Genomic DNA, 26295 nt, shown 5'->3' on the forward strand with positions numbered 1-26295 from the left:
GGGAGGGGACACCGGGGGGGGAGGGGGGGCTCCCCGGCCCCACCCCGACCGACTCACCAAGGCGCCCGCCGGGTCCTAGCGCCACCCCCCCCCCAGCCCCGCCCCGCTCCCCGACACCACATTCATTCATTCAACTAGATTTATTGAGCGCTCACTATGTGCACAGCACTGGACTAAGCGTCCGTGTTTATTGAGCGCTTACTATGTGCAGAGCACTGGACTAAGCGCCCCCGTTTATTGAGCACTGGACTAAGCGTCCGTGTTTATTGAGCGCTCACTATGTGCAGAGCACTGGACTAAGCGCCCCTGTTTACTGAGCGCTCACTATGTGCAGAGCACTGGACTAAGCGCCCCTGTTTACTGAGCGCTCACTATGTGCAGAGCACTGGACTAAGCGCCCCTGTTTACTGAGCGCTCACTATGTGCAGAGCACTGGACTAAGCGCCCCTGTTTATTCAACGCTCACTGTGCAGAGCACTGGACTAAGCGCCCCCGTTTATTGAGCACTGGACTAAGCGTCCGTGTTTATTGAGCGCTCACTATGTGCAGAGCACTGGACTAAGCGCCCCTGTTTACTGAGCGCTCACTATGTGCAGAGCACTGGACTAAGCGCCCCTGTTTACTGAGCGCTCACTATGTGCAGAGCACTGGACTAAGCGCCCCTGTTTATTGAGCGCTTACTATGTGCAGAGCACTGGACTAAGCGCCCCTGTTTATTCAACGCTCACTGTGCAGAGCACTGGACTAAGCGCTCCTGTTTATTGAGTGCTTACTATGTGCAGAGCACTGGACTAAGCGCCCCTGTTTATTGAACGCTCACTATGTGCAGAGCACTGGACTAAGCGCCCGTATTTATTGAGCACTTACTATGTGCAGAGTACTGGTACTGGACTAAGCCCCTCTGTTTATTGAGCACTGTACTAAGCGCATGTGTTTATTGAGCGCTTACTATGTGCAGAACACTGGACTAAGCGCCCCGTTTATTGAGCGCTTACTATGTGCAGAGCACTGGACTAAGCGCCCCCGTTTATTGAGCACTGGACTAAGCGCATGTGTTTGAGCGCTCACTATGTGCAGAGCACTGAACTAAGCGCCCGTGTTTATTGCCTACTGTGAGGCATCTAGAAATGAAGTGACTTACCCAAGGTCACACAGTAGGCATGTGGCAGAGCTGGGATTAGAAGCCCTGACCTTCTGACTCCCAGGCCGGTGCTCGACCCACTAAGCCACGCTCCTTCTCCCAAGCGTTTAGTAGAGTGCACCGCACACAGTGAGCGCTCAATAAAAAATCCCCCCTTTTCCCTCCGCTCCCCGTCCCCTCCCCGTCTCCCCACCTCCCTCCCTTTGCTCTACCCGCCGCCTCACAGCACTTTTGTAGATCTGTACATATCTAGAATTATAATTCTATGTCTTTTTATCAGTGATGTGTATATATCTATCATTCTATTTATCACAGTGCTACTGATGCCTGTTTACTTCTTTTGATGCCTGCCTCCCCCCTTCTAGACTGGGAGCCCTTTGAGAGCTCACTTCCTCCAAGAGGCCTTCCCAGATTGAGCTCCCTTTCCCTCTGCTAATAATAATAATAATAATGTTGGTATTTGTTAAGCGCTTACTATGTGCCGAGCACTGTTCTAAGCACTGGGGAAGATACAGGGGAATCAGGTTGTCCCACATGGGGCTCACAGTTAATCCCCATTTTACAGATGAGGGAACTGAGGCCCAGAGAAGTGAAGTGACTCGCCCACAGTCACACAGCTGACAGCAGAGCCGGGATTCGAACTCATGACCTCTGACTCCCAAACCCCAGTTCTTTCCACTGAGCCACGCTGCATCTCTATCTCCCCCCTTCCCCTCCGCACTGTGCTCCTTTGTATCTATTTTTATTACCCTATTTATATTGTCAATGAGGTGTCCATCCCCTTGATTCTATTTATCGTGATGATGTGGTCTTGTTTTTGTCCGTCTCCCCCCGATTAGACCGGGAGCCCGTCCTTGGGCAGGGGATTGTCTCTCTCTGTTGCCAAGTTGTCCATCCTAAGCGCTTAGTCCAGTGCTCTGCACATAGTAAGCGCTCAATAAGAAGCAGCGTGGCTCAGTGGCAAGAGCCCGGGCTTGGGAGTCAGAGTTCATGGGTTCGAATTCCGGCTCTGCCGCTTGTCAGCTGGGTGACTGTGGGCAAGTCACTTCACTTCTCTGGGCCTCAGTTCCCTCATCTGTAAAATGGGGATCAACTATGAGTCTCACGGGCGACAGCCTGATTACCTGTATCTCCCCCAGCGCTTAGAACAGTGCTCTGCACATAGTAAGCGCTTAACAAATACCAACATGATTATTGAATGAATGAATTGCCTCTAGTTGTTGCGGAATGATGCTTGCCAAGTGCTTAGCCCAGCGCTCTGCGCACAGGGAGCGCTCAATAAGTACGATTGGATGGATGAATGAATGGTGGTGTGTCTTTAAGAAGTAGCAGGGGTGTCGTCCCCACTCCCGGGGGTGGAGCTTCCCCCCTCTGACTCAGGGCTCGGGCCTGCACCCGGCGGGACAGGGTGGGGCAGTGGGTGGCGAGGCCCACTGGAGGGGAGGTGGGCCACAGCAGGGTCCCCTGCCTCCACAGGCCCCCCTTTTTCCTCTTTTCCACCCCCCTCCCCGCCCCACTTGTGTATATCGGTGCATATTTATCATTCTATTTATTAATGGTGTGCATAGATCTTTAATTCTCTTTCTCTCGACGCCTGTCTACTTCTTTTGCTGTCTGCCCCCCGCCTCCCGCTTCTAGACTGTGAGCCCGTTGGGGGATAGAGGTTGTCTATTTGTTGCTGAATTGTACTTTCCAAGCACTTAATCCAGTGTTCTGCACCCACTAAATGCTCGATAAATACGATCGAATGAATATTTGTCGCTGAATTGTACTTTCCAAGCGCTTAGTCCAGTGCTCTGCACCCCGTAAAAGCTCACTAAATACGATCGATGGAAGGAAGGGCTGAATGAATGAAAGCAAAAGAGGGAGGCCGCTCCTCCTTTCCCGCTCAGTCCTTGGGGATGCGGTGACTCAGCCTCCTGCCTCGTTGCTCCCCTCCCTTTGTTTCCTGGAGCCCCAGGGCCTGGAAGGCCGCCCCAACTCGGCCCACTGAGTCACCGAACCCGAGATAACCTTGGGGTCATCCCGTCCCTCCCCCTGCCGCAGTGCCTGACCCCCCACCCCCAACAGGCAAGGGTCCCCCCAACTATGGAGAGAGCTCTAGGGATGGAAACTCCTGCCCCCTCAAATCCCCAGGCCTGGCCTCTTTCCCTCCTACAAGGAAGCCCTTCCTTGAGTCTAACTTTTACCCTCCTTGCTGCAATTTGCTTTAGGGTATTTAAGTGCTTTCTCTGGCCCAGGCACTGGAATTAAACGATGGGGTGGATAAAAGGGATTCAGGTTGGGCCCGAGCTGTGTCCCACATGGGGCTCACAGTCTTAATCTCCACAAGGAAATTGGGGCGCAGAGAAATCAACCGATTTGCCCAAGGTCACACAGTGTCGCACAGCAGACAAAGGGGCGGAGCCGGGAATAGAAGCCGGATCCTGCTGACTTCCCGGACCGTGCTCCAAGAGGCCTTCCCACACTATGCCTCCCTTTTCCTCCCCTCCCCGTCACCCCAACTCACTCCCTTTGCTCTAAAAATAATAATAATAATGATGATGATGGCATTTGTTAAGCGCTTACTATGTGCCAAGCACTGATCTAAGCACTGGGGCAGGGGATACAAAGTGATCAGGTTGTCCCCCGTGGGGCTCTCAGTCTTCATCCCCATTTTACAGATGAGGTCCCTGAGGCATGGGGAAGTTAAGTGACTTGCCCGAAATCACCCAGCTGACAAGTGCCAGAACTGGGATTAGAACCCACGACCTCGGACTCCCAAGCCTGAGCTCTTTCCACTGAGCCATTCTCTCCCTTTTGCCCCATAGCACTTGGGTATATATGTACATATCTAGAATTCTATTTATTTATATTAATGCCTGTTTACTTGTTTTGATATGTATCTATAATTCTATTTATTTATAGTGATGCTATTGATGCCTGTTTGTTTACCGGTTTTGATGTGTATCTATAATTCTATTTATGTTGATGCTATTGATGCCTATTAACTTGTTTTGACGTCTGTCTCCCCCCTCTAGACTGTAAGCCCGTTGTGGGCAGGGACTGTCTCTCTTGATTGCTGAATTGTACTTTCTAAGCGCTTAATACAGTGCTCTGCACAGGAATACCGGGTGCTGTAGGTATGGGAAGCAGCGTGGCTCAGTGGAAAAGAGCCTGGGCTTCGGAGTCAGAGGTCATGAGTTTGACTCCCGGCTCTGCCACTTGTCAGCTGTGTGACTGTGGGCGAGTCACTTCACTTCTCTGGGCCTCAGTTCCCTCATCTGTAAAATGGGGATTAACTGTGAGCCCCATGTGGGACAACCTGATTCCCCTGTATCTTCCCCAATGCTTAGAACAGTGCTCGGCACATAGTAAGCGCTTAACAAATACCAACATTATTATTAAATACGACTGAATGAATGCGTGAACTCCCCTCTCCCTGGTGAGAGGCTGAGGGTGCCAGGATGGGAGACCTGGAGGGGAGAGACTCGGGGGAGAGAAGCAGTATGGCTCAGTGGAAAGAGCCCGGGCTTGGGAGTCGGAGGTCGTGGGTTCTAATCCCGTCTCCGCCACTTGTCAGATGTGTGACTTTGGACCAATCACGTCGCTTCTCCGGGCCTCAGTCCCCTCATCTGGAAAAGGGGTATGAAGACGGTGAGCCCCACAGGGGACAACCTGATGACCTTGTATCTCCCCCATCGCTTAGAACAGTGCTTGGCACCTAATAAGTGCTTAACAAATACCATCATTAAGCAGCGTGGCTCAGTGGAAAGAGGCCGGGCTTGGGAGTCAGAGGTCATGGGTTCGAATGCCGGCTCTGCCACTTGTCAGCTGGGGGACTGTGGGCAAGTCACTTCATTTCTCTGGGCCTCAGTTCTCTCCTCTGCAAAATGGGGATGAAGACTGTGAGCCTCACGTGGGACAACGTGATGACCCTGGATCTCCCCCAGCGCTTAGCTGTGTGACCGTGGGCAAGTCACTTAATAATCATAATGTTGGTATTTGTTAAGCGCTTACTATGTGCTGAGCACTGTTCTAAGCGCTGGGGTAGATACAAGGCAATCAGGTTGTCCCACGTAGGCTCACAGTCTTCATCCCCATTTTCCAGAGGAGGGAACTGAGGCACAGAGAATAATAATGTTGGTATTTGTTAAGCGCTTACTAGGTGTCGGGCACTGTTCTAAGCGCTGGGGCAGATACATGGTAATCAGGTTGTCCCACGTGGGGCTCACACACTTTTAATCCCCATTTTACAGATGAGGGAACTGAGGCCCAGAGAAGTTAAGTGACTTGCCCACAATCACACAGCTAAGTGATTTGCCCAAGGTCACATAGCTGACAAGTGGTGGAGCCGGGATCTGTATCTCCTGCACCCCGTATCTCCCCCCAGCGCTTAGAACAGTGCTGTGCACATAGTAAGCGCTTAAGTGGTTAAGGCGTTGGACTTAAGATCCAATGGACATATGTGCGCGTGGGTTCGAACCCCACTCCTGGTAGCGAGAATTTTAGAGAAGCAGCGTGGCTCAGTGGAAAGTGCACGGGCTTTGGAGTCAGCACTCATGAGTTCGCATCCCAGCTCTGCCACTTGTCAGCTGTGTGACCTTGGGCAAGTCCCTTAACTTCTCTGTGCCTCAGTTCCCTCATCTGTAAAATGGGGATTAAGATTGTGAGCCTCATGTGGGACCACCTGATGACCCTGTATTCTCCCCCAGCGCTTAGAACAGTGCTCTGCACATAGCAAGAGCTTAACAAATGCCAACATTATTATTAACAACCACCACATTATTATTATTGTTCTGCTTCATCTTCCTCCCTTCTCCCCTCTCCCTCCCCGGACGCCGGGGGCTGCCACTCTCCCTCCGCCCTCCAGGGGTCGCGCTAGCGGCAGAGCCCCGCGGCGGCTCCCGGAAGGGACCCTCCTCCCTCTGGTTCTCTATGGTCCCGCCCAGGGCAGGCTTCTTTCTCCCCTCTCCCTAAGCGAAGGCGGGGCAAGATGGCGGCCGGGAAGCGGGGCATCCTGGGAAGGGGAACTTGGCCGACGGTCCCTGGGCTCCCGCAAAGCCCCGGATGGAGGAGGCCCGACCGGAAGTTGGCAATGGCGGCGGTGCAGGCCGCAGTCCCAGGCCTGGGAGGTGCGAGGCCCAACCTCCTCCTCCTCCTCTTCTTCCTCCTCTTTCTCCTCCTCCTCTGGGGTCCTGCCTCGGTTGACGGGGCCGGCTCCGAGCCCGGCAGATGGACCGTTAGGGCCGAGAGCGTGAGTCCCCTCTCCATCCAGAATACTAATAACACCATTTCATAAGCGCTTACTAGGTGCCAAACACTGTTCTAAGCGCTGGGGGGGATGCAGGGTGATCAGGTTGGCCCACGTGGGGCTCCCAGTTTTTAATCCCCCTTTTAATACTAATAATGTTGGCATTTGTTAAGCACCTACTATGTGCAAATCACTGTTCTAAGCGCTGGGGGGGGGGATACAAGGTGATCAGGTTGGTCCTCGTGGGGCTCCCAGTTTTTAATCCTCCTTTAAATAATAATAATAATGATGACGATGGCATTTGGTAAGCGCCCACTATGTGCAAATCACTGTCCTAAGCGCTGGGGGGGATACAAGGTGATCAGGTTGGCCCACGTGGGGCTCCCAGTTTTTAATCCTCCTTTTAATAATAATAATGATAATAATGATAATGGCGGCATTTGGTAGGCGCCCACTATATGCAAATCACTGTTCTAAATGCTGGGGGGGCTACAGGGTGATCAGGTTGGCCCACGTGGGGCTCACAGTTTTTAATCCTCCTTTAAATAATAATAATAATAATGATGATGATGGCATTTGGTAAGCGCCCACTATGTGCAAATCACTGTTCTAAATGCTGGGGGGGGCTACAGGGTGATCAGGTTGGCCCACGTGGGGCTCCCAGTTTTTAATCCTCCTTCAAATAATAATAGTAATAATAATAATGGCATTTGTTAAGCGCCTACTATGTGCAACTAAGCGCTGGGAGGGATACAGGGTGATCAGGTTGGCCCACGTGGGGCTCACAGTTTTTAATCCTCCTTTTAATAATAATAATAGTAATGTTGGTATTTGTTAAGCGCCTACTATGTGCAAGTCACTGTTCTAAGCGCTGGGGGGGGGGGATACAGGGTGATCAGGTTGTCCCACGTGGGGCTCCCAGTTTTTAATCCCCCTTTTAATAATAATAATGTTGGCATTTGTTAAGCACCTACTATGTGCAAATCACAGTTCTGAGCGCTGGGGGGGATACAGGGTGATCAGGTTGGCCCACGTGGGGCTCCCAGTTTTTAATCCCCCTTTTAATAATAATAATGATAATGATGATGGCATTTGTTAAGCACCTATTGTGTGCAAAGCACTGTTCTAAGCGCTGGAGGGGATGCAGGGTGATCAGGTTGGCCCATGTGGGGCTCACGGTTTTTAATTCTTTTAATAATAATAATGATGGCATTTGTTAAGCTCCTACTATGTGCAACTAAGCGCCGGGGGGGGATACGTGGTGATCAGGTTGGCCCACGTGGGGCTCCCAGTTTTTAATCGTCCTTTTAATAATAGTAATGATGATGGCATTTGTTAAGCGCCCACTATGTGCAAATCACTGTTCTAAGCGCTGGGGGGATACAAAGTGATCAGGTTGTTTCACTTGGGGCTCCCAGTTTTTAATCCCCATTTTAATAATAATAATGATGGTATTTGTTAAGCCCCTACTATGTGCAACTGAGCGCTGGGGGCCGGTATACAAGGTGATCAGGTTGTCCCACTTGGGGCTCTCAATTTTTAATCCCCAATTTAATAATAACAATGATGGCATTTGTTAAGTGCCTATTATGTGCATCTAAGCGCGGGGGGATACAGGGTGATCAGGTTGTCCCACTTGGGCCTCCCATTTTAATCCCCATTTTAATAGTAATAATAATAATGGCATTTGTTAAGCGTCTACTAGGTGCAAAGCCCTGTTCAAAGCGCCGGGGGATGCGATACAAGGTGGTCAGATTGTCCCACGTGGGGCTCACAGTTTTTAATCCCCATTTGACAAATGAGGTCACTGTGGCACAGAGAAGTGAAGTGACTTGCCCAAAGACACCCAGTTGGCAAGCGGCGGAGTCAGGATTAGCACCCATGACCTCTGACTCCCAAGACCGGGCTCTTGCCACCGAGCCACGCTGTTTCTCAATAATAACAGTGGTAGTTGTTAAGCGCTTACTATGTGCCCAGCACTGTTCTGAGCGCTGGGAGAGATACAAGGTAATGAGGTGGCCCCACGTGGGGCTCCCAGTCTTCATCCCCATTTGACAGATGAGGTCACTGAGGCCCAGAGATGTGAAGTGACTTGCCGAAAGTCGCCCAGCTGACAGGTGGCAGAGCCGGGATTAGAACCCACGACCTCTGACCAACGACGGGCTCACAGTCTAATAGGGGGAGACAGACAACGAAACAAGTAGTCTGGCGTCAATATCATCAAGATAAAGAGAATCGTAGATATATATATACACATCATTAACAAAATAAATAGAGTAATAAATTGAGCACCTGCGGTGTGCAAAGCACTGTTTTAAGCGCATGGGAGAGGCCGTTCATTCACTCGGTCGTATTTGTCATGTGCTTACTGTGTGCAGAGCACCAGACTAAGAGCTTGGGGGAGTAAAGTGCAGCAATAAGGAGTGACAATCCCTACTCATTCAATAGTATTTATTGAGCGCTTACTATGTGCAGAGCACTGTACTAAGCGCTTGGAATCGGTAACAAATCGGTACAGGGACAGTCCCTGCCCTTTGACGGGCTTACTTGCAGCGAGCTCACAGTCTAGAGGGCGGGGGAGACCGACATCGGTATAGAGAGACACCAGTGTAAATAAATAAAATGACAGATGTGGACATAAGTGCTCTGGGGTGGGGGGAAGAGCTAAGGGAGCAAGGCAGGGCGAGGCAGGAGAGAGTGGGAGATGAGGAAAAGTGGGGCTTAGTCCGGGAAGGCCTCTTGGAGGAGGTGAGCCTTCAGGAGGGCTTCGAAGCGGGGGGAAGTGTGATTGTTTGGCGGATTTGAGGAGGGAGGGCGTTCCAGGCCGGAGGCGGGATGTGGGCCGGGGGTCGGCGGCGAGACAGGAGAGATGGAGGCACAGGGAGAAAACACCAGAGGAGCGAAGTCTAGTATAAGGGAATTGGTAGACGCATTGCCGGCCCACAACAAGCTTATAGTCTAGATGGAAGATGGGCCTGAATATAAATATATTGCAGGTTTGTACATAGGGACTGTGGGATTGAGAGAGGAGTGGATAAAGGATGCCAAAGGGAGTGGGGGAAGAAGAAAGGAGGGCTTAGTCGGGGAAGGCCTCTTAGAGGAGGAGATGTGCTTCCAATAAGGCTTTGAAGGGAGTGGGGAGAGTGATCGTCTGTCGGATAATAATAATGTTGGTATTTGTTAAGCGCTTACTACGTGCAGATCGCTGTTCTAAGCGCTGGGGTAGAAACAGGGTAATCAGGTTGTCCCGCATGAGGCTCACAGTCTTAATCCCCGTTTTACAGAGGAGGGAACTGAGGCACAGAAAAGTGAAGTGACTTGCCCACAGTCATCCAGCTGCCAAGTGGCGGAGCCAGGAATCGAACCCATGACCTCTGTCTCCCAAGCCCGGCTTCTTTACACTGAGCCACACTGCTTCTCATATGATGATGTGATGAGGGAGGGCATCCCAAACCTTCGGAACTCAGTCGGAGGCTTCCGTCCATTAGGGTCAGACCCTCGGCGGAAGGAGGGATGAGGATTAGACTGGAGGAAGGAGTTCCCTCAGGGGGTCAGAGAAAGCAGAAGCCTGGTTTCCCGCTTTGGATCGCTCTGCTACTGGAAGATCTCGCCTGGGAGGGGGAGAATGGAAGCAGGAGGATGGATGGCATGAAACTGGTTGGGCTGAATGGGGGGTGACCCCAGATTCCCCTCACCCTAACCTCCCTTGCCTCCCGCTTCCACCCAGAACCGATCTGACAACATCTTTGTCTTCTCGAAAACGATGTTCAACGGGACCCGCATCATCCTCAGCGGTAAGTTGCGGTGGAGCGCCAAGAACTTGTCACTTCTTCTTCACGGAGTGAGGGAGTGAGGACTCCTGGGTCCACCGTCCTGGCTCCACCTGTCCTCTCTCTCCGTTTCCCCCAGTGGGCCGCAGAGCCCCTGAAGTGCTTTTTAGGCTAGTGACCCTGCAGCAGGGCGGACGGAGGGTAGACTTGAGGTCTCCCCAGTGGGAGGCGGGAGCAGGGAGGCGGTGGCCTCGTCTCCTAGAGACATTTGAGAAGCAGTGTAACCTGGCGGAAAGAGCACGGGCCCGGGTGCCGGAGGACTTGCGTTCTAATCCAGGCTCTGCCCCTTGCCTGTGGAGTGATCTTGGGCAAGTCACTTTACTTCTCTGTGCCTCAGTTCCTTTCTCCTCTGCAGAACAGAGGTTCAATACCTGTTCTCCCGCCTGCTTACCCCGTGAGTCCCACGTGGGACCTGATTATCCTGTATCTATCCCGGCACTTAGTCCAACGCTTGGCATTTAGTAAGCGCCTAAGTACCGCAGTGATTATTATTTCTCTTCTGGGACAGGCCTGGAGGGATGGGACAGCCCAGGAGTGGGCGGTTGGAGGAGGGGCAGAGTAGCCTTGGGCGGGACCCCTTGCTGACCCCTCATCTTCCCCTGCCCCAGCCACTGAGATCTGCGAGGAGGGGACGACGTTCAATGTCACCTGGTACCTGCGCAGCTCCCGCTGCCATGATGAGGTCAACATTGACGTGAGTATGTATGTGTTTGCGTGCACGCACGAGGAGGGGGACACTGCAGGATGATGACGAGGGAATTTGTTAAGCCCTTACTATGTGCCAAGCACGGTTCTAAGAGCTGGGATAGATACAGGGTCATCAGGTTGTCCCACGTGGGGCTCCCCGTCTTCATCCCCATTTTACAGAGGAGCGAACTGAGGCCCAGAGAAGTGAAATGAGTTGCCCAAAGTCCCACAGCTGACAAGTGGCGGAGCCCACGACCTCTGACTCCCAAGCCTGGGCTCTTTCCACTAAGCCGTGTTGCTTCATTCATTCAGTAGTATTTATTGAGCGCTTACTATGTGCAGAGCACTGTACTAAGCGCTTCGAATGTACAATTCGGCAACGGATAGAGACAATCCCTGCCCAGTGCTTCCTTATGGGACCTCCGGCTTTGGATCGGCTGAGTTTGGGGGCAGCGTGAGAGGACGGGAGAGCCGGAGGGGAGGAGAGGCGGGGTGGAGCGTCGATAACCTTCCCTCCCCATCCCCAGGAGCAGAAAGCGGCCGAGTACCTGCAGTTCCCCTCCCTGCAGCAGTCGGAGGAAGGTTCCGGCTTCTTCGTCTTCTTCACCCTCGGCCCCATCAATTGCAGCAGTCTGGGGCACAAGGTGACCTTGCGGCGATCCCGCCCCCGCCCCCTCCCCTCGGTGAACGCGTGCCTAGGGACCGAGCTGCCTACCGCGTGCAACGCACTGTGCCGAGCCCTGGGCGAGAAGCCCAGGGGTGTGATGTGGAGACAGCCCCTGGCCTTCGAGGGGCTCGCCATCTAAGAGGGAGGGAGGTTGGTCGCAGACCGACAGCGGTGACCCAGAGAAGCAGCTTGGCATAATGAATAGAGCACGGGCCTGGGAGTCAGAACGACCTGGGTTCTAATCCCAGCTCCATCACGTGTCTGCTCTGTGACCACGGGCAAGTGACTTGACTTCTCTGGGCCTCAGTTCCCTTGTCCGTAAAACATATTAAGACTCTGAGCCCCAAGTGGGACAGGGACTATCCAACCTGATAACCTGGTATCTACTCCAGCATTTAGAACAGTGCTTGGCACATAGGAAGGGCTTAACAAGTACCACCGTTATTATTATCGTTATTATTATTTTATAAAGACCCAGAAGTAGGAAGGTGCTGTGGTCAGGGGAACGGCGTTCCCGGCCTCTCACGGCTCAGGCCGACAGCCCCGGGTTCCCAGCCGTGGCCTCCCCGGCGATCCAAGATTTAAGGCCCTGCGATCCGGGTGTTTGAGGCTCCCTTGGGCCGGAGCAGTGACCGGTGCGAGTCCTGATGATACGGGGCCGGAGTGGGGCAGTCTCTCTCCCACCTGGCGGACCCCGGTGAGCTACCGTGAAGGGACTGGACCCATTTTCCGCCTCCACCGCTGCCTGTCTGGAAGTCCTTGCGGGTGTCTGACCCCCCCCCATCCACCCTGCTGCAGCTCCTGTCGTTTTTCCCGCCTTCCCAACTGAAGCATCATGAGTTTCTCCACCCCAAGCCCCTCGTCCTGCCACAGGTGAGCTCTTGATCTCCGTGGGGGAGATTGGTTCGGGAGATGCTTGGGGAAGAGGGAGTGAGTCACTCAATCGTGTTTATTGAGCGTTCTCTCTATGCAGAGTACTGTACTAAGCGCTTGGGAGAGGACAGTATAACAATACAAGGGACAGACTCCCTGCCCACAGCGAGCTTAGAGTCTAGAGATGGGGCAGGGAGGGGGATGGGTCCCCTTGTCTCTAGAAGTAATGCTCTGATCTTCCCCCTTCCCGGTGCTCTAGTCTCCCTCTTCCCACCCCAGGCCGTGCTTTCCTATCCCACCCTTGCACCATATTCCGCCGTCCCCTCCCCAACCCCTCCCGGGAATCCGGTCTCCCCTCTTCCCAGAGTTGTCCGAGGCCCCCGGAGGAGAGGTGGGCGGGGTGGGGGCGGGAAACGACGCAGCCAAGGAGGCCGGGGCCGCCAGTCCCGCACCGACCACCGTTTCCTCTGTGGGGCCGGCGCCGAGCCAGGAGCAGCAGGGGGATGGGGAGAAGCCGCCGGGGGCCGGCCCGCAGCAGCCCGGGACCCCGGAGCCCAAGCCGCCGGCCCAGAGCGAGACCCTCGGCGCTCAGGGCGGGAAAGACGAGGTGAGGTGGGGGGCCGATGACGGGAGAGGCGAGGCGGCCGGCCGCGGACGTCTCCCTGTCCCCATCCCGCTCCCTGAGCCCAGTGTCCCCCGTGGGGTGGGGTGGGAGGCCCCCTCCGTGCCCCCCTGTCTCCAGACGGGACGGGGGCGGATCGTTACAGGCGTCCCGGGCGGGCTTGACGGCGGCAGCCCAGACGTGGGAGGACGGACCCTACGTCTTCGTGCTGAGGATCGGCGCCGCCTCCGTCCGGAACCCCGCCCCTTACTGGGCGGTGACAGGTAGCCAGCTGCTGGCCCGCCCCTCCCCTGAGGGGTGGTCCCGGGAGGCGGGGTCCGGTTCCAGCCCGGTCCGGGTGCGGCGGGGGCGCGAGAGGGCCGTCGCTCACGTCATCTGCTTCTCGGGGGGTGTTTCTGCCCGTCCGGCCGCCGGACCGTCCCCGCCCGGTCACCTCGCCAGTGGACGTCCAGATGAAGCACCCCCGCCACCTCTACATCTCCGCCTCAGAGTGGCCCCTCATGGCGGTGAGAGCTCCAGGCCCCGGGGAAGCGAGGGCTGGGCGGAAGATGGAGCCATCCTGGGGGCGGAGATGGAGGGATCTGTGGGGGGGCGGGGTTCCTCCAACCCCGCCCCCCCCCGCCACCCCCTCACCGCCGCCGTAACCTCCCCCCGGTGACCCCCCAGTTCTACATGGCCATGTGCGTGGTGTACGTGTGCTACGCGGCGCTGTGGCTGCTGCTGCTGGCCTGGCACTGGCGGGACCTGCTGCGGATCCAGCTGTGGGTGGGCGGCGTGGTGCTGCTGGGCATGGTGGAGAAGGCCGTGGCCTACGCCCAGCTGCAGGCATTGCAGACCCACGGCACGGCAGGTGAGCGGGCGGCCGGGTGGCTGGGCGAGGTGGGGAGCGGGCGGCCCGGAAGCCCGTGGGAGGGGCCTCCTTGGGAGACGCCCACCCGCCACGGGCCCCAGGGAGGTCGAGGAGGGTGCGGAGGGGGAGCCAGGCGTCCGGGGCCGAGGGACGGGTATCTGACCCGCCCCGCCCCTCCAGTGCCCGGGGCCGTGGTGTTCGCCGAGGTGCTGTGTGCTGTGAAACGGATGTTGGCACGGGTCCTGGTCATCATCGCCAGCCTGGGCTATGGCATCGTCAAGTGAGAGGGCCCCGCCTCCTCTCCTCCATCATCTCCCCGGCGCCATCTCTCTCTCCGCGACGAATGCTTTCCCCCCACCCTCACTCATCTCCCCGCCCCGGGCCAGGAGGGAGGGGGTGGGGAAGGCGAGGCCGGGGCAGCTCCCGTCCCCGCCCGCCGCCGCCTCACCCGTGGATGTCTCTGCCGCCAGACCCCGGCTGGGTGTCCTGCTGAACCGCGTGGTGGGTGTGGGCCTGCTGTACCTCGCCTTCTCCCTCCTCGAGGGCCTGCTCAGGGTCCAGACAGTAAGTGCGGGGCTGGGCCGCCGGGGCCGCTGCTTCCTCCCGGCTGCCCGCTCCGCTGCCGTCCCCGACTCCCTTCCTTCCCCTACCTTCCCCTCCCGGCTGCCTGCTCCCATCTCCCACTCCCCTCCCGGCCGCCCCTTCCCTTCTCTCAAGTCTCCCCAGTTGGAAAGGCCGCCGCCTCCCCTTTCTCCTCTTCCTCCCTCCCTCCTCCTTTCCCTGCCCCCTCCACCAGAGACCCTGCCTCTTCTCTTTCTCCTCCTCCCCCCCCCCCCCCGACCACCCCCGGTGACCCCACCTCATCCCCCCTTCCCCAGGAGCGGAATGCCCCTGCCGTGACGCTGGGCTGTGAGGTGGTGCTGGCATTTGTGGATTCCTGCATTGTGTGGTGGATATCCTTGTCTGAGCCCCCTTCCCGGGCCCCCTCCAATACCCAGACCACACCCCCCCCCCGGGAGTGAGAGGCAGGGTGGGGGGCGCCTGCTGCAGGCCTACCTTGCTGGGTCCCCAGCTTCCCCTCTTCTCTTGCCACTCTGGCTGCTGCCCCTCCCTCCGTCCGTCCGTCCGATTTCTGGCTGTCTCTGGCCGGCCTACTGCTGTCCATCCGTCGAGCTGCCGTCTGTCTGTCTGTCTCTCTCCCTCCCCAGGCGCAGGATGACCTGCTCCTGCTGGCAGCTATTCCCCTCGCCCTTCTGGACTCTGCCTTGGCCTGGTGGATATCCTGCCAACTCCATCCCCGCTGTGTCAGCCCCCCCCCCGCCTCCCGTCACCTCCTCCAGCACCTTGTCCGGGCTCCCTCCCCCCACCCCCAGCCTCTCCTCTTCTTCGGTGTCCAGTTTTGCTCTTCGGGGGGGCGTCGGGGGAGGCTGCGATCGTGTCTTCTCGCACAACCTGAAGTTTGCACGTGCAGGGGAGTGGTCTGGGGGTTTCCCCGGGGAGGGAGTGGTTGGTCCTGACCCACTTCTGGCTGCCCCTTGACCCGCCCGCCCACATCCTGGTGAGCCTGGTCCAGACCATGAAGCTGCTGCGACTGCGGAGGAACGTGGTGAAGCTCTCGCTCTACCGCCATTTCACCAACACGCTCATCTTCGCCGTCATCGGTCAGCGGCCGGCGGGGCCGGGGGGACCACGGGGCAGGGCGAGGGGCCGGCGGGGCGGAGGGTTGGCCGGGGCAGGGTGGAGCGGCCCCCATTTTGACCCCTCCCCCCGCCATCGTGCCCCGCAGCCTCTGTCATCTTCATCATCTGGACCACCAAGACCTTCCGCCTTGCCAAGTGCCAGTCGGTGAGTGACGGGTTGAGCTCGAGGCAGTGGAGCTGCCCGAGGGTGAGGGTCTGCCCGGCTGGGCGATCTGGGTGGCCGGGGGGTTGTGCCGATCCCCAGGCCCTGGGGCCCCAGGGGCGGGGAGGGAGGACTCCACCCTAAGACCGCGGGTGGATGCGGTTGGATGCCCGGTGCTGGAGGGTTGACCCCGGCAGCCCGGGAATTTGGGGTGCAGGCCAGCAGGAAGGGGAGGGCATCGGCAGAGGACGGGGCCGGGCAGCCGTCTCCTTCCTGACCTGTGGCGGCGGGGGCGGGGCAGGACTGGCGGGAGCTGTGGATCGACGACGCGTTCTGGCGCTTCCTCTTCTCGCTCGTCCTGCTCGTCATCATGTTCCTGTGGCGGCCGTCCGCCAACAGCCAGAGGTGAGTGGGGGGGGCCGCATTTCTCCTCCCACCACCGTCCTGGCCTCTTATCCCATCCTCCTGTCCTGGCCCCCATCCCATCTCCCCATCCTGGCCCCTTAGAGCACAGGCCTGGCAGTCAGAAGGTCCTGGGTTCTAATCCCAACTCCACCACTTCTCTGCTGTGTCACCTTGGGCAAGTCACTTCACTTCTGAGCCTCAGTTCCGTCATCTGTAAAATGGGAGTAAGAGTGTGAGCCTCCTGTGGAACAGGGTCTGTGTCCAACCTGACGAACTTGTATCTATCCCACCACTTAGAATGGTGCTTGGCATAAAGTGCTCAACAAGAACCATAATTATTATTATCTGGCCGTCCCAGCCCCTTATCCCGGCCCCCTACTTCATCCATCTGTCCCAGCCCCCCTATTCCATCCTCATCCCATCCCCATTTCTGGCCTCCTATCCCTTTTGCCGTGGCCTCCTACCCCCGTGCCCCTGCCCCTCGTTCCATCCTCCCGGCCCAACCTCCCACCCATCGCCCCCTCACTGGTGGACCGTGCGGGGCGGGACTCCCTGTGTCCCCCTCAGGTATGCGTTCATGCCCCTGGTGGAGGATGGTAGCGAGGAGGAGGAGGAAGAGGAGGAGGAGCATACAGTGCACGCAGCCTTTGGTAAGGATACTGAGAGGACCCCCCCCACCCCGCCACCGCTCGTCTCCTCCCCTACTTCCTTGGGGGGCAGTTTCAGCCCCTGTAGCAATACCAGTCCCACTCCACTCCCCACCCCCACGGTGACCCCCACATCTCTCCTCACCCCGACCCAGGAACCAAGATGAGAAGCAGCAAGAACGAGACAAACGGGATCCTGAAGCCGAACCGGGCGGTGAGCTAGGGTGGCAGGAGGGACGGGGGGTTGGACGGACGGATGGACAGAGGTGGAGAAGGGGGGTGGGGAATTGGCACATCTGCTTCCCGTGGCTCCGTCCCCTACCCCCTGGGCCTCCGGGAGGGACTGAGGAGAGAGACCGAGGCTGCTGGGACACCTCTCCCGGGACTCCCCCCCCGACCACCTCCCCTCACCCCTTGCTCCCCAGGATGAAGACCTCAAGTGGGTGGAGGAGAATATTCCTTCTTCCATGGCGGACGCGTGAGTGGCGCCCCATGGTTGAGAACCAGCCCCGGGGAGGGGAGGGTAGTCCCGTCCCCTCGGCCCCTCCCTCCCCCCAGCCTGGTGGGATAGAACACAAGCCGAAGACCCGGTGATGTCCCCTTTCGGACCCCAGCTGGCCCGTCCCACTTCTGCCTTCCCCCTGGGGTCCTGCAGGAGCCGTGGAGCCAGGGGGTTGGGACCTGGGAGCGGCTTAGGCGGAGGAGCTTCCCCACGAGGCCAGACCGGGCCAAGGACCGGAAAGACACGGGCTGAGAGGGCAGCAGGGACAGAGGCTGCAGCCCCCAGCTTGGAGGGGCGGGGGGACACGATCCCCCAGCCAGGCTGGGGGGCGTGAGCACAGAGTGCCTCTCCCCAGAGGGAGGGTCTATATCATTCCCTAGCCGAGCAGGTGACGCTGGACCCGGGTCCCAGCTGGCAACGAGAGCACCACTGGGGTCTGGGGTGGACTGCCCGCGTTCCCCCGCCATCACCCCGGCCTGGAGGTCTCTGGTGGGGAGGCCCCGTCCCCAGGCTGCCGCTCTCTGACCTCTGATCTCTCTCCCTCAGCATGCTCCCTCCCCTCCTGGACTCTGATGAGGTGAGTATCGCCTAGCCCCCACTCCCACCCCTCAAGGCCCCTCCCCTGCTGCCCCCCCTTATCCCGTCCTCCCCCCAATTTCTCTTCTCCCCACAGGAAACCGTCACCACCCAGTTTGAGATGTCGAAGATGGAGTGAGCGGGCCTGTGTGTGTGTGTGTGTTCTTGTGTGTGTGTGTGTGTGAGATATGTCCCCAGGGCCCTGCCGGGGGCCGGGGCTGTACATAGTGTAAATGGTTCAAAGATTATTTTATTATAACTCATCTTTTTCTAATGGGGAGGGGCCCTGGGGCCCCAGCCCCCGACCAGTAGGGGGTGTCTCCTCATTCCCTGCCCCCCACCGAAGCTGCAGGTGGCCATCCCTGGTCCCCTGTGCCCTGGTCTAACTTATGAGTGTGCCCGGCCCCCATTAAAGCCGGCTGTAACCAAACCCCTCCGTTCCCCGACTCTGTCTCCACCCCAGGGGCGAGGGAGGGACGGTGTGGTTTAGGGGGCGGGAGGTGGCGAGAGGGTTCACAGCACTCGCCATTTATGGTCCAGTTTGGGGGGGCCTGGGGACCCCACGGTCTATGGGCCAGTGAGGGGCAAGAGAGTACTACCCTGTGGTTTATGCTCAAGTGAGGGGGAATGGTGGGGGGGGACCCCACAGTTTGTGGTCCAGTAGTGGGGGGAAGGGGGTGAGAGGGTACCCTGTGGTTTATGGTCCAGGGAGGGGGGACCAGGGGAGCCCACAGTTCACGGTCCAGCAAGGGGAGAGTCAGAGGTTGGGGGCTAGGTGGGAGGGGGGCCGTTGACGTAGCGTAAGACTAGGTGGGGGGGCCAGGCGGGGCGGTGCAGGGTGCAGTCGGGTCTCCCCGGCGGGAGCAGGAGCCACAGGGAACCGAGGAGCAGCAGGAGCAGGAGCAGCAACCCCGGCCCGGGGCCCGCCCGACCCCGTCTGGGTGGCGATGGGGGTCCGGCCACGGAGCTGCACCAGAGGAGAGGAGCAGGAGGAGGTTGCTGCAGAACACCCGCCCGCCGCCCCCATTCCACCCTCCCCTCCCATTCCCCGTCTTACCCCATTTCGATCTGCAGGGCAACCTCGGGGGGGGCAGAGGAGCTGGGCTGCATCTTCGGGGCCTAATAACAATGGTGGTACTTGTAAGCACTTTGTGCCAAACACTGTTCTAAGTGCAAGTTCGTCAGGAAGCAGCATGGCCTAGTGGATAGAGCCCCGGCTTGGGAGTCGGAAGGACCTGGGTTCTAATCTCCACTAGGTCTGCTGTGTGACCTTGGGCAAGTCACTTCACTGGGCCTCAGTTCCCTCATCTGTAAAATGGGGATTAAGACTGTGAGCCCCATGTGGGTCAGAGACCGTGTCCAACCTGATTAACTTGTATCTACCCCTTCGCTTAGAACAGTGCTTGATGCATAGTAAGAGCTTAACAAGTACTATAATTACTACCTTAATTATTATTTACAGATGAAGTAACTGAGGTCCAGAAAAGGGAAGGGACTTGCCCACGGTCACACAGCAGACAAGTGACAGAGCGGGGATTAGAATCTAGGTCCTTCCGATTCCCAGGCCCGGGTAACCGTGTTGCTGCTCACGGGGGTGGGGGAGACCCTTGGCGGGGGCCCATAGGAGAGAGGACACCCCCCCCCCCCGTGTGATTCCCAGGGGGGCGGGTGGGGGTCTGGGGCTCCCGGTACCTGGGTGTCCGGGGGAGAGCAGCGCTGCCTCCCGCCCGTGGTCGTCCTCAGCCAGTTTTCCACACGGGCCGTCTCCACACCCAGCCCCAGAGGACCCCGGTCCTGCACCACCGCCGGCCCAGCCCCAGCTGGCGATGAAAACGGGGCTGGAGCCCGGCACAGCCCGCCTGGATTTGAACCCTCATCCTGGGCCGGGCAGGGCCGGAGTGGGCAATCCCGCCCCAGCGCAGCAGTGCCGGCCCGGGTGGGGCCGGGCGGGGCCTGGAAAGAGGCGGAGAGAGATGGGGGTCGGCAGAGAGACGTACAGAGCCAGAGAGATCTCTCCCGGCCCGGCCCCCACTCACCCCTGGCGGGAGGGGGTCCGCCGCACCCGGCTCGGTCTGGCCGCACCACTGGCTAGGAGTCGTGCTCGCCCAAACCCAGTCGGCTTCTGGGCCCGATTTCCCTGAAAGAGAAGCCTTAGTTGGCGTCCGGTGGTCAGGGCTATGCCCCCTCCTCAATCTTGTCTCCCCAGGACTGGACTGCGAAAGAGCAGTGCCCCCTCCCCAATCGTATGGTTCCCCTCCAACACGGATGAGGGTAGACCGTGCCCCCTTCCCAATCTCGTAGTTCCCCCCAGCTTGGACCAGGGCAGAGCCGCACCCCCTCCTCAAATCTGGTCTCCCCCCAGATCGGAGCAGAACTATCCCCCCTCCTCAATCTGGGGTCTCCTGGCCCGGGGCAGGGCCGTGCCCCCTCCTCAATCTGGTCTCTCCCAGGTCAGAGCAGAACCATTCCCCCTCCTCAATCTGGGATCCCCTTGGCCGGGGCAGAGCTGTGCCCCCTCCTCAATCTTGGGGGGTTCTCAGGACCGGGGAAAAGCTACGCCCCTTCTCAACACCTCCCGGCGCCTTCTGGATGCCCGGCCGGGGTCAGGGGTCAGGGCACCCACCGCTGTGGAAGGACGAGTCCTCGTCGTCGGGCGAGGTTGAGCCGCCGACGTCCCCCGCCGGGTCCCACTCCAGCTCTTCGGGGGGACCCCTTCCGCCCCCCGCCCCGCACTCCTCTCCCTCCGAGTCCCACTCGGGCAGCCACGAGTCCTCGAACACCTGGGATGAGGGGAGAGAAAGAGAGGGCAGAGGAGGGGTCAGGCCCAAGGCCGGGCCGGCCCCTCCGGGGGCACTGAGGGCGGCGAGGTCCGGCCAGGGGGTCCCGTACCAGGCTGTGGCTGACGAGTCTGCCCTGCAGCTGGGCCAACCGGCCGAACACGGTCTGGCACTGCCCGCTGAGCGCCCGCAGCGCCTCCTCCAACGCCACCGCGTCCCGCGGGTCGCTGCGCTGCATCAGCCCCTCTCCGGCCGCCAGCACCGCGTCCACACGCTTCGCCACACGCTGCACATCGCTCCGGAAAGACTGCTCGGAGGGCCGGGGCCACAGGGCAAGGGAAGGGACAAACCAGAAGAGAGGAGAAGGGGAGCAGAAGATGCTTAGCTCATAGTAAGCGCTTAAATACCATAAAAAAACCAAGAGGGGCAGAGGTCTGCGACCCCAGCCTCCCACCCCTCTGCCAGGGACAGTTTCACATCCACCCCGCCCCTTCCTCCAGCCTCAGCCTCTTGCTTGTCCGTCATAAAATAATAATCTGGCCTAGTGGAGAGGGCCCGGGTCTGGGAGTCAGAATGCCGGTTCCGCCACTTGTCCGCTGTGTGACCTTGGTCAAGTCGCTTCTCTAGGCCTCAGTTAACTCGCCTGTAAAAGGGGGTTTGAGAGGGTAAGCTCCAAATGGGACAGGGAGTGTGTCCAGCTTGATTTGCTTGTAGCCAACCCAGCGCTTAGTACAGTGCCTGACGTAGTAAGCGCTTAACTAATACCATTCTTCTTCTTATTAAATGTCACTCATTATTAGGCGATAATAGTGCCATTTTCAGTGTTTACTCTGTGCCAGCAATTATACTAAACACTGGGGTAGATACAAAGTAATCCAATCGGACACGGCGACTTGGGGCTCACAGTCTCAATCCCCATTTTTACAGAGGAGGAAACTGAGGCGGAGAGAAGTGAAGTGACATGCCCAAGGCTACCCAACAGATAAGTGGAGGATCCGGGATTGGAAAGTAAGTCCTCTCACTCCAGGCCCGGGCTCTTTCCACAAGGCCTCGTGGGTCACCCCCTAACCCCAGATACCACCCCCGCGCCCCAGCCCCTACCGGATAGACCCAGGCCCGCTTTGCTCCGGGGGCAGACTCAGCCATCGGACATTGGAGACAGCCTCCCCGCAGGCTACCAGCTGGACCAGGACGGCCCCTCGGCTGCCCCGCAGCCCCCCGTACCTGGAGCCGTGCCACCTTCTGCCGGGCCGAGCCCCCCGAGAAGTGCTCCACGTCACTGAGCCTCAGGGCGAGTTCGGCGAGCCCCAGGCGCGCCCCCTCCTCCTCCCCGTCGAACAGCTCCCGCCGGCTGACCAGGTGCTGGGGAGGCGAGACCCCCGCCCGGTTACCTCCCCTCACCCCCCAAACCACGCGTCCCGCCGGGAGCCGCCCCCCGCCACTCTGACCCACCCAAGACTCCTTCGGCCCTTCCAGGCTCCTCCCGCCCCGGCTGCTGACCCCCGCACCGACCCCTGACTCCCCGGCCACTGTCCCCCGGCTCTGGCCACAGACCCCCCCCCCCAGGCTGCTGACCCCCTGCTCCGGCTGCAGGCTTCCCCGGATTACTGACCCCCGGCTCCGCTGCAGACTCCCCCAGGTCGCTGACCACCGGCTCCTCCGGCCGCTGATTTCCGTCTCCGACCTCTGACCCCCTGCTCTGGCTATAGACCCCCAGGCCTCTGACCCCCGGCTCTGGCTGCAGCCTCCCCTAGGTCCCTGACCCCCGGCTCCGGACGCTGACCCTTGGCTCCGGCCGCGGACCCATCCTCCCCAGGTCGTTGACCCCCTGCTCCGGCTGCAGACCCCCAGACCTCTGACCCCCAGATCCGGCTGCAGATTCCCCAGGCCTCTGACCCTCAGGGTCGGGCTCCAGACCCCCCCAGGTCGCTGCCCCCCAGGCCCGTCCGCCGTCCGCACCTTGAGCCTCTTGTGTCCGGCGGCCGCGCGTTGGTGCAGCAGGTGCCACCGCCGGTTACTGTCCTGCAGCAGGGCGCGGAGGCGACCCCGGGCCCGGTCCCGGTCGCCGTCCCCGCGGCCCAGCACCAGCCGCCGGTATCGCCCGTTCAGCGCCTCCAGCTCGGCCAGCCGCGCCCCCACCTGCCGCTGCAGCCCCTGCCCGCGGGGACGGACGGACACACCGGGGAGGTCAGGTCTACTAACTCTCTTCCCCTCTCCCAAGCCCTCCTGAGAGCTCACCTCCTCCAGGAGGCCTTCCCACGCTGAGCCCTCCCTTTCCCTCTGCTCCTCCTCCTCCTCCCTCTGCTCTTCCCCCTTCCCTCAGCGCTGTGCTCATTTGTATATATCATCTATTACTCTATTTATTTTGTTAATGAGGCGTATATCTCCTTGATTCTATTTATGTTGATGATATGGTCTTGTTTTGTTTTCTGTTCTGCTCTGCCGTCCGTCACCCCCGTTTGGACCGTGAGCCCGTCACTGGGCCGGGATTGCCTCTCTCTGTTGCCCAATTGTCCATTCCAAGCGCTTAGTCCAGTGCTCTGCCCATAGTAAGCGCCCAGTAAACGGGAAGCAGCGTGGTTCGGTGGAAAAGAGCATGGGCTTGGGAGTCAGAAGTCATGGGTTCGAATCCCACCTCTGCCACTTGTCAGCTGGGTGACTGTGGGCGAGTCACTTAACTTCTCTGTGCCTCAGTGACCTCATCTGGAAAATGGGGATTAAAAACTGTGAGCCCCACGTGGGACAACCTGATCACTCTGTATCTACCGCAGGGCTTAGAACAGTGCTCCGCACATAGTAAGCGCTTAACAAATACCAACATTATTGTGAGAAATACTGTTGAATGAAGGTGAGGTCAGGCCGGCCCGGGGTCTGCTCCCCTCCCGAGGGGCAGAGCGGAGGCGGGGGGCGAGAGGGGCAGGAGGAGCCGGCGGGAGGGGCACCCGTGACCCACCGGCCACGGCGTCCTGGGGTGGGGGAGACCCTGCCCCTCCGGCCCGCGCCCCTCCCCTACCTCGCAGCGCTTGAGCTGGGCCCGGGCCTCGGCGTAGAGCACGTGGGCGGAGCTGGGGAGGGGGGCGGCCGCCTCGGCCCCCTCCAACCAGTCCCGAAAGCGGCTCAGCGAGTCCAGCAAACTGCCCCAGAGCGCTCGCACCTGCTCCATCCTGGGGACGGGGGCCAGATGAGCCGGACGCCTGGGTCCCCCCCAAACACCCGCCTCCCTTTCCACGGGCAGCCGGTCCGCTTCCTCTCTCCTCTCCCCTCGCCGCTGCGTGACTCGGTTTACCCTCCCCAGGGGACGATCGGGCGCTCTCCCCCGCCCCCCCCCCCGACTCCGCCCCAGAGTGGACGGGGATGCGCGCAGGTGCGTGACTCGGTTTACCCTCCCCGGGGGAGGATCCCCACTCTGACTCACCGCCCCCCTCCCCCCCCCGGCGCCCCGGCGTCGGTGCCCGCCTCGGTAGCGGGTTAGGACCGGGGCCGGGCGCCAGGACGTCGGGCCTTCCCACCCAAGTGCAGGAGGGAAGGCCCGGCCTCACCTGATCCTCTTCTCCACCGAGGCTGAGCAGACGTCGCAGGCCGAGGAGCCCCTGAGCGGCTGCCCCCCGGGAGCCCCAGGGGGGTGGTCGCTGCGGAGCCCGGAGGGCCAGGAACTCGGTCTGGGGGGCGGCATCGCCCTGCGGGGACCAGGGGCAGAGGTGGGCAGACCACCCTCCTCAGGCCCTCCACCCCCGACCCGCCAGCCAGCGCTTAGGACATCAACCGTTAGTACGGGGCCTGGCGTATCGGTCGCCCTTAACAAATACTATTATTATTTCCAGCAGGAGAAGTCAAACCGCCCGGGGACCAGCCCACACCACCACCCCTCCCCGGGGGACCTGAGCCCCCAGTCGGCACTATGTTTAGTCTCTTCCAAGCGCTTAGTACAGTGCTCTGCACATAGTAAGCGCTCAATAAATAGGATTGAATGAACTATTGAATGTACGGGGCATCGAGGCACTCCAGAGAGGCGCCCCCACAATCTCTTTGGGGGCTCCGGGCGTCTCCCGTGAATCTCGAGTCCTCTCCACCTGGAAAGTGCTTGGAGATCCTCAGGGGGCGAGGGAAGAAGTCCAGCCCCCCTCCACCCGGGGGAGATCCCAGGGGGGGTCTCAGAGAGAAGGAAGGACGGCATTCCCAACCCAGGTTTCTGTGAGGCTCCAAGGGGGGAGGACCCGGGGCTCCTTTCCCTTCGCCCTTCCTGCTTCTCCCAGCTCGTTTTCGGGGGACAAAGATTACCGGTGGCTGGAGGAGGGGAAATGAGGGGGACGCCTTCGGGCTAGGAGGGAGTCCAAGGGGGGTCTGGGGAGGGGAGGGGGTTGAGGGCCTGCACCTGTCACAGGGGAGGGGCCTCCACCTCACCGGGATCCAGCTCGGCCTTCGATCCGGCCCACCCCCAGCCCCCCTTACCGTGGCCGGAGGGGACCGGGGCTCCCAGCCCGAAGAGGGGGAAGAGCTCGAAGGCCTCGGGGCCGTTGGGCCTCCTCCCCCGCCCCGCGGCCTCCAGCCTGGAGGAGGGGCCGGGGACCCAGGTAACCGGATCCCCAGGTGAGTCAGGGGGCGGACTCCGCCCGCCTGCTTAACCCCTCCCTCCCCGAGGGACGGTTCAAGTCAGGCAATCGAGCGCTTACTGTGTGCGGAGCGCTGGACCGTGCGCTTGGGAGAAAGACAAGCTGGCAGTACAACAGACACTGACCACAGCCAGCTTAGAGACTAGAGCGGGGAGACAGACATTAATAGAAGTAAATAAATGATAGTTTAAGGTGTCTGAGCGGCTTGGGGGCTGGGGGCGAGGCGGGACCCCGCCATCTCCCCAGGCTGAGGCCCCCGGAGCAGACCCTTTTCCCCGCGGTCCGGGGGCTCCATCAGCTCGCCCCCTCCCACCTGACCTCGCTCATCCGCTACAACCCAGCCCACCCACTTGGCCTCTCCGACGCCGACCCACTCACTGTACCTCGATCTTGCCTCTCTCACCGCGGACCCCTAGCCCGCGTCCTCCCTCTTCATATTCATTCAATAGTATTTATTGAGCGCTTACTATGGGCAGGGCACTGGACCAAGCGATTATATCTTCCTATCCGATAGACCACCACCCTCTCCTTCTTCAAAGCCCAGTTAAAATCGTATTTCCTTCGAGAGAACTTCCCTGACCCTAACCCTATCCACCCTCCCCCCTGCGTTATCTCTGCACATCGGCCTGTACCCCTCCAGGACTTTGATAGTCACCCCCTCCTCCCGCCAGCCCTACAGCACTTGTGGACGGAGGCTTATCTTTTGGTGTGTCCCCACCTGATTTATTTTAATGCCTCTCTTCCCCACTACCATGTAAGCCCCTTGAGTTTAGGTACATCATCTACTCTACTGTACTCTTCCAAGCACTTAGTACAGAACCGTGCACATACTGAGCTGATACTGTCCCCAAACCACCCTTCCCAGCTCCCTCCACCGCCATTCATTCTTTCAATTGTATTTACCGAACGCTTACTATGTGCAGGGCACTGTATTAAGCACTTGGCATGTACAATTTGGCGACAGATAGAGACGATCCCTGCCCAACAACGGACTCACAGTCTAAACGGGGGAGACGGACTACAAAACAAGTAG

General features: G+C 59.3%; 2 protein-coding genes across 2 annotated transcripts; one reads left to right on the plus strand and one right to left on the minus strand.

The window, feature by feature from the left end:
- Window positions 1-6261: 6261 nt before the first annotated feature.
- On the plus strand, window positions 6262-18305 carry LOC107548049 (transmembrane protein 87A-like). Its single transcript, XM_029066453.1, has 20 exons — window positions 6262-6377; window positions 10102-10168; window positions 10813-10898; window positions 11419-11535; window positions 12357-12431; window positions 12922-13038; window positions 13199-13316; window positions 13495-13559; window positions 13720-13903; window positions 14084-14183; window positions 14374-14467; window positions 15112-15180; window positions 15456-15564; window positions 15690-15748; window positions 16047-16150; window positions 16718-16800; window positions 16953-17011; window positions 17223-17275; window positions 17846-17876; window positions 17973-18305. The coding sequence occupies exons 2-20, from the start codon at window positions 10138-10140 to the stop codon at window positions 18012-18014; spliced, it is 1596 nt and encodes a 531-aa protein (XP_028922286.1). The 5' UTR covers window positions 6262-6377; window positions 10102-10137; the 3' UTR covers window positions 18015-18305.
- SYNE4 (spectrin repeat containing nuclear envelope family member 4) lies at window positions 18108-25184 on the minus strand. Its single transcript, XM_029066454.2, has 11 exons — window positions 25102-25184; window positions 24192-24329; window positions 23666-23816; window positions 22612-22806; window positions 21877-22014; window positions 20765-20959; window positions 20499-20655; window positions 19912-20012; window positions 19568-19828; window positions 18933-18994; window positions 18108-18842 (listed from the first exon to the last, which is right to left on the minus strand). Exons 2-11 carry the CDS (start codon window positions 24323-24325, stop codon window positions 18647-18649), a joined length of 1590 nt encoding a protein of 529 aa, XP_028922287.1. The 5' UTR covers window positions 24326-24329; window positions 25102-25184; the 3' UTR covers window positions 18108-18646.
- Window positions 25185-26295: the final 1111 nt, after the last annotated feature.

The sequence above is a fragment of the Ornithorhynchus anatinus genome, chromosome 5, assembly GCF_004115215.2.
Source record: "Ornithorhynchus anatinus isolate Pmale09 chromosome 5, mOrnAna1.pri.v4, whole genome shotgun sequence".
Taxonomy (NCBI): Eukaryota; Metazoa; Chordata; class Mammalia; order Monotremata; family Ornithorhynchidae; genus Ornithorhynchus; species Ornithorhynchus anatinus.